The 7,653-nt window shown below is 33.2% G+C and overlaps 1 protein-coding gene across 2 annotated transcripts; it reads right to left on the bottom strand.

The window, feature by feature from the left end:
* Window positions 1–2,955: 2,955 nt before the first annotated feature.
* LOC110647506 (fasciclin-like arabinogalactan protein 17) lies at window positions 2,956–5,915 on the bottom strand. Of its 2 annotated transcripts, XR_009148971.1 has the most exons (3): window positions 4,367–5,915; window positions 3,177–3,308; window positions 2,956–3,000 (listed from the first exon to the last, which is right to left on the bottom strand). XR_009148971.1 is itself a non-coding variant. In XM_058147349.1 (2 exons), exons 1-2 carry the CDS (start codon window positions 5,685–5,687, stop codon window positions 3,235–3,237), a joined length of 1,395 nt encoding a protein of 464 aa, XP_058003332.1. In that variant the 5' UTR covers window positions 5,688–5,886; the 3' UTR covers window positions 2,956–3,234. The 2 variants fall into 2 exon arrangements, 1 of the variants encoding a protein (XP_058003332.1); XM_058147349.1 differs by having other exon boundaries at window positions 2,956–3,308; window positions 4,367–5,886.
* Window positions 5,916–7,653: the final 1,738 nt, after the last annotated feature.

The raw sequence follows: 7,653 nt of genomic DNA, 5'->3' as shown, positions 1-7,653 counted from the left end.
AATGTATTTATATTTAATTATGAATAAAGTTAGTAATTAAAATGTTTTATATTTAATGATGGTGTGATAATTTAATTTTTTTTTATTTTTATAAACTATATAACAAATACAATAATAATACATTTAAAATAAACTTTTAACTTCATTAAGATAATGTCAAAACAGCCCTTCTTAGATGCAGCACATCGCTTTGAAGGAGTGGGATTAACCTAGGGTCATTTTTGTTAAACACATGAAATAATTATGCAGCTGATTTGAAACAGCTTTCAATTTACAGTTGATCTACCGGCTGCAGTTAGTATTTGTTTGCCATTGAATTTGGGAGATCAAAACTGTTTTTATGAATTAAAGTATTATTTTAGATGCTGTTAAAAAAATATTTTGAAAAAAATTATTTTATCATATTAGTGTTCTTATAACTAAAACTTATTAAATATAATTTTAAATTATTTTTTAATATATTTTTAACTTGTATATTTAAAAAAAGTGATTTTCTTAACAGCAGTTTTATCAGCAATACTAAACAGGTCTTAAGTGTTTTACCAAACAAGTTGGTTTAGATGTTTGGATATCTATTAGCTATTAGCTATATTCAACAACTAAACTAAACATCTTCTTAAAAGGAATTCGATCAGTTGTATTTCTTTAATTAAGTACAATGTAATTTATCAAATTATTTTTTAACTTGTTATATTTTAAATTTTTGTAGAGTCATTTGTAAAAAAATAAAAAATAAAAAAATAAATGTTCAAAATGGGCTTGAACTGGCCCATTCTTTAAAAGTCTTGCCTCATTATGGACATGGACTATGTAGATATGAATAAAATAAATGAAAAAAAAAATTACTCAAATTCAATTCAAATGATTAAACTCAAGTTCCTACTTAATTCAAAATTTCTTCTTTGGTTAAATAATAAATATAAGCAATTATAGTTTAATAACTACTTAAAATTTAGAATGAACATTTGATTAATTGAATTAAAATTTTAATTAAATGAAATTTTTAACACCTCTAAAATAACAGTTGAATTGAACTAATAGGGCGCATTAAATAAAACTTAATTAGTTTACACGCATTAGAATAATCATTTAATAAAAAATAATATTTGGTTTTTATTATTATTATTTATTTTCTGGATTATATAAATAGTCTGCAAGTGTGCTTGTTAATTAGATTAATTTGAAAGAAAATGTTGCGTAGATTGGAAGTAAAATTGAAATGTTCTTGTTCATGCGCTGTAATCGGTTCCTTGCAGAAGGCGAAGTTGATGTTGTGAATAGGCAAAAAATACAAGGGGTCAGGTGAAAAGGTAATGGTACTTCGAGATTTCATATTAGTTATGGATTAGTGTGCGTGTTAAGTTATAAGAAAATAAAAATCTCTTCAAAATTGTCATGATTTTTTAGGTATAGTTCATTCCCATCATTAACTTTGAGTGCACGTATCCATTTCTACTTGGTAAAAAAAAAAAAAGATGACTTCAAACCTAGGTTAGTAAGCCCCAATGTGACCTAAATAGTTGAGGTGCTTCTCTGCGTAGGACATACCCATTTGGAGTTGTCTTTCGGGATCCCCCATTGATTATGAATGAGTGTGTTTGTTAGATTATACGCGTATGTTGGCAAAAAAAAAGGGGGGGGAAGGTAACCAAAGCCAAGTCTAATTGTTTTGGTGGAAAGCAGTTGTGTGTGTGATTGTTGTGGAGTAAAGCAAAATCTAACTCTCTTTGCTTTGATTTGGACACATCCTTAATTACTATGCTGGCAGACCAAATTTGAAAGCTCAATGCAAGTTACGTCCTAGCCTCTTAGAATAGGACATATTATCTCACACCATACACCACTTACCTGACACCTGAAAGCAAAATCTTAATTTGCCATGAACACCTGAAAGTGAAATCCAAATTCTCAGAATAGCAAAGAGAAATGATTTAATTTGTTTGTGGTGCTATATATATATATATATATATATATAAACGAGTAGATGAGTGTAGAGATGGAAAAGCCACTTGTAGTGTCATCCAGCAATTGTATATGTAATATGGTGTCACGGAATTGTCTACCACCCTGCCTCCTGTTTTGGTCTTTTCTTCTTTTGTAAATTTACCCACTTTTTGTCTCTTTTTGGCAATGGATTGGGTTAGGCCAAGTTTCTATTTTTTTTTTTTTTTTTTAAGTAAAAGACACAAACGAGTCAGATAAAATTTAACCGCTATTAATTAAAATTATGATAATTTTAATAATGATAATTTTAATAATTTTAGCCTTATATAATTCACCCACACACTTTATGCGAAGAAATATTATCAAATTGTAATTTTACTATAACGTTTCAATTTTGATTAATATTTTTCTTTTTTGCAAATGTTGATTAATGGAATTGATCCCACAAAAATAAAGTGATTAATGTAAAGTTTCCTTAACCATCAAACAAGTAATTGAAAATGATGCTTGATTTAAAAAATAATTGAAAATGATAAGTTCTTCTCTCTCTTTTTTTTGTTCCCCTTTCATTTATTCATTTTTATTACATGGCAACAAAAAGCATCAACGTGAAGGACCAGCTACTTTGGCCGGCTGTCTTAATCTCCATGGCACAACCTGTACCCTTCCCACTTATTACAATTTTATCTTATTACCCAAGAATAGGCCTACTTCCACATATATATATATATTCTTTCTAAATTTGATTCACAAGCAATGGATGCACAAGACAGGCCAAAAAAAGAACATAACCCGTGATTAAAATACTTAAAAAAGAAAAAATAAAAATAAAAAACAGTTTTCCAAGTTCTATTATGCATACAGTGACAGTGAATCATACAAGAAAGGAGGAAAATTAATAAAAAAAATTGATATGTAATTACAGTAATTATAACAAAATAAACAACAAACTCTCTCTCTCTCTCTCTCTCTCTTAAGTGGGATTTGATTCTGAGGGAAATCATACAACGGAGCCATCGATCCCATTTGTTTGTGATTTTATTACATAAAGTCGTCCTGCAATGCACATTACAATCAAAAAAATAATAATAAAAATCACCGCCTGAAGAAACACACACATATTGAATCCATGACCTTCGCCTGAAATTCACCCTCCAATGTGTTCATCAGCTGAAAAACCCTCTGATTCGTAAAAAAAAAATTAACAAGATCAAAGTCTTTTACATACTCACCATTTTCTCTATTGTTTTCATGGTTCCATCTTTACTATTATTTTTCAGCTGTGCAGGTTCATTGACATGTACTGAAATGTGAATCCTGTCCAAATGCTCCAAGCATTCTACAAGCTACTTCCATCAACTTCCCTGCACATACCAAATATAATTAATTAGCCTTACAATTTAAGTCAACTCCAGCCAATAATATCAACATCACCACCCACAAGCAAAAAAAAAAAGAAAAATTAACAACCCAATTAAGCTTATTAATTGTTAAACAAACCATGCCCTAACCACACACTTTAATATAAAACTAGGGTTTCCTAAACAGAGAAGACAGAACAGATCATATAATAAATAAATAAATAAATAAAAATTGCAGCTTGCAATAAAGTGTTGAACTTAATTATTGACCAGCTTTTGTTAGCATCTTAGCTGTAGTGGGGCAGGAGTAGGAGAATGTGTACCACAACTACGAAACCCTTGGTGTCGGTGAGATAAAAAGTACCGAATTTTCTTGTCTAATCTTGATCTGGACATTGAACCAAAAACACATAATGGAACCCTATTAAACAGGTTACAATTACAATCTCACATGTTTTTGTACGTGCGACAAGAAGGAACATAGAATTCATTGAGATTTATTTAAGAAACTTCTTCATCCACATGCAAAGCTTCTGTTGCGCTTATGCAGAAATTGACTTGGGATCACAGATTTAAGTTCTTGAACATGCTAAAAACAGGACAAATTCGTCACCGTTTTGGAACGCAGATTATAAATGATTAGGTATAATCTTCCACCAAGTTTAGTCAATAATATGGTGTAATCCAGGATTTTAGTCAGAAATTGGGTTCTTTTTATGCTTAAGAGCCACGCTAGGCCCAGCTGTTGCAGATGCTTAGTCCTAGACAAGCTCATCAAAAGCTAAAAAGACCACAATTGCAAAGTGGGTATTGCCTCTGTCCCACCACCAAGCACCAATGATCACCGCATATACTAAAACTTTGCTAATCTAATCTCTATCGCAATAACACTAATCTTCATTATTCTTCAACAAAAAGATTAACCATCTTAATCCAATATTCACACTAACCTAATCTGCACCGACACAGAATTACAGGCTCATATTTATCCGTTATAGCCAAATTAATAATAATTAAGCAAATAAGTGGAAAAAATTAATGAATCAAGAAAAAGAACATACCTCTCCTGGGCTTGGTGACAACCTTGACGGCGGCCGTCGGTTTTTTAACTGTCTCTTTCTCTTCCTCTGGGAACAAAACTCCGTCAATTCCCTGCACTGAAATCCTGCCGTCCGTGTAAATGTCTGGATCGAACAAATACGCCGACGTATCCCCGGATCCGAATTTCACCGACCCATCAGCCTCCTGAGCCACCACCTTGTGAGGCAAACGAAGCGTATCGTACTTTATTTTCCCAAATCGTCTCACTGCATTGTACATACTCTCCTCCGTCTGGTACTCGGGGATGATATGGTAGTATATGATCTGCTCCGGTGCACCGGGCTCACTTAGCTGGTCTGTCGTTAGCTTGGCCATGGCTTCGTCGTTTGGTGCCAAGACGGTGAGCACGTACCCTTCTGAAACCAAACGCCCCATTTCGGTGGCTAGTGAGGTTAAGTTCACTAAGATATCTGCCATTTCGTTATACCCACCGTAATGTAATAGTGTCTTGATGAAGTCCTTAACCTGGCTCTCACCGTCGAAGTGATGGTGAGGCCCACCGGGACCTGGAGCTGGCGCCGGAGCCAGGGAAGGACCTGGAGCCAAGGCGTCGTAAATGGGTAACACTGGTGGTGCCCCCGCCGGAACAGGTGCTGCTGGTTTCTTCAGCCGGTGGGTTCTGGGATCCACCTCCGGTGCGCCCTCTGGTAGCACTGCAGATATGGATCTGAGATTCCTCCTCCGGTTAAAGTCTTCTTGTACAGATTGCGGGATTAGAAGCCGCTCGATCCCGTGGATAACACCGTCGGGACGGATAACGTCGTCGGGTCGAACTATCTCGGCGGAGTCAACGACTTTCTTACCAGAACTCTTGCCGATTAGGTGAAGATGATCATTACACAAAGTGGCATGCCTGGCAGGCTTAGATTTTTCACTGGGCCAATCACTGGATCCGACCCGTTTAGGAATAATGTGGAACATCAGGAGGGTCTGAAGAGACTTGAGATTGCCAGGCTCAAGCAAGAAGCGCTTAAACTCAGGGTCAAGCTGGCGCTCCAAAGCTTCATTTCTGGGAGCAAAAATGGTAATATTATGGTTGCCGACAGCTTCCTCAAGAGTCTGAAGAAGAAGAGCCTTTTCAACGAGTTCAGCCAACTCCGTATAATGCGAGTCAAGAAGCGCGACAAGAACAGAATTAGAGTTGATACCAGAACTATTAGACGAAGAAGAAGAAGAAAGCTTAGAAGATGGGTTTTGAGGCAATGCAGAGACGGTCAGGAATAGGAGAAAATAGCAGAGAAAAGGGAAGATCTTGGAGACACCATAGACATGAGGATCCATGGCGCTCAAAGAAAGAAAAAGATGAGAACTTTAGGAATTGGGCTTGAAGGGATGTGCGGTGAGTGATGAGCTAATGTGGAGGGAAGGATTGAGAGGGAGAGGGTGAGATATTGCAATTTTGGGTTTTGCTTAGAGAGGAAAAAAGTGAAACAGAAAGAAGAAGACTTGGGAAGTGATGCTAATGCAGACACCGATTATGTATAATTAAATTAAAAATTAATTAGAAAAGATAGAGAGAGGAAGAGCTTTTGAGCCTTTAGTTAATTTGCAAGGTTGGTACAGGCTGGAAGTGGGGTTCACACGGAAGAGATTTGCAATCTAGCGCTGTCATAAGCCGCACCCTGCCACACACTTTCATTTTAACTCCCTGTCACTCACTCACTCTCTTCTCTTCTTCTTCTTCTTGTTTGGTTATAGTTTAAAATGAAGACCTGTTTTATATAATTAACTTTAAATAATTAAGATTTTTTTTCTCAAATTATAAGATATTTTCGAATTATTTAGTGTGCAATCTTTTATTATTAATATAAATTAGGAAAAATAGCAAAAAAAAATTAAATTTTACTCACTTTTATAATTACATTCAGAATTTTTTTAATAATTACACCTAAATTATTAACAATGGTATAATTGTGTTTTGTCGAAACTAAATAGCAATACTATCTCAGCTATATTAATCCTCTTAAATTAAATTTAAATCTTTGTACTCTAACTTAATTAAAAGGTATTATCTATCTCGTAAAATAAAATATATTATCGTCCCATTTGAGTTTTATATAGTAATTAAGAAAATATTAAATAACCTCAATTTTATAAAAATATATTCATAACTAACTAAATTATCATTTATCTCACTTAATTACTAATTTGATAAATATTTATTATATTCGGTAGAGGATAAAATTAAAAAAAAAATAATACTCATTAATTTTTAAATACAATAAATAATTTTAGATAAAAGAAAATTTCAAATACAAAAAATAAAATATACGAATAGAATAATTTATCTTTAAATTAAAATTATCATTTCACCCTATTATCTCTTTTAATTAAATTAAATTATTAAGATTTAAGTTTAATTTGAGAATTAATATAGCTAAAATGACAATTTTATTAATTTTTAATAGTGTGATTAACAAAGGGCACAATTGCACTAATTGTCAATATTTAAGAATTTTGCTTCAATTTTATCCTTATAAATTGTAAATTGTGACAAAATGTAACAAAGAAATAGTAGTACACAAATTGAAAATCTTAATTTTTAACGATATTATTGTTATTATTATTATTATTGATAATTTTCTTAAATTAATTAATCTAAAATTATACTTATTAAATATTTAAAAATTAATAAGTAAAATTTTATATATAAAAAGCCACAACTTCAATCACTCAATCAAGCAAGTATAAGTTATTATGTCATTAATAAATTAGCCTTTAATATTCTAAAATACACATAAATATATGTCATGTCATTTAATTCAACATAAATAATATAAAAAAAAAACAATAATAAATAAGAAGGGCATAAATAGGGAGAAATGAATGGGGAATCCAAGGCGAAGCGGAGAGGGAGAATCACATGCGTTTAGGGGAGCGTGGGTTGTCGAGGGCTACATGGAAGGTACTGTGCATGTCGGTGTCTCTGACACTGAATAAATACCACTGCCCATTGTTTCTACGCCAAGGCTTTTTTTTTTTTTAATAAAAAAAACCTTATCATACCTCACTGACTTTCTTTTACGCGCCCGTTTTGATTCGTGAGAGCGTAGCATTTAGGTTTTGATTTTGGCCAAAATAAATAGATAAAAAAACAGAACGGCGACGTCTTGCCCGCCGGCAGATTAGTCGTCATTCTCAGCTGACTTCACCCCGTCCTCAGGCCATGCCATGCCTGGCTAAAAGGACTTTTAGTGAGAGACTGTGCACTTATTGTTTTTAGTCATCTTCTTCCTAATTTCCTAAA

The sequence above is a fragment of the Hevea brasiliensis genome, chromosome 5 (assembly GCF_030052815.1).
Source record: "Hevea brasiliensis isolate MT/VB/25A 57/8 chromosome 5, ASM3005281v1, whole genome shotgun sequence".
Lineage (NCBI taxonomy): Eukaryota > Viridiplantae > Streptophyta > Magnoliopsida > Malpighiales > Euphorbiaceae > Hevea > Hevea brasiliensis.
The sequence above is the reverse complement of the archived record's forward strand: the minus strand, read 5'-3'. Positions and strand labels throughout refer to the sequence as shown.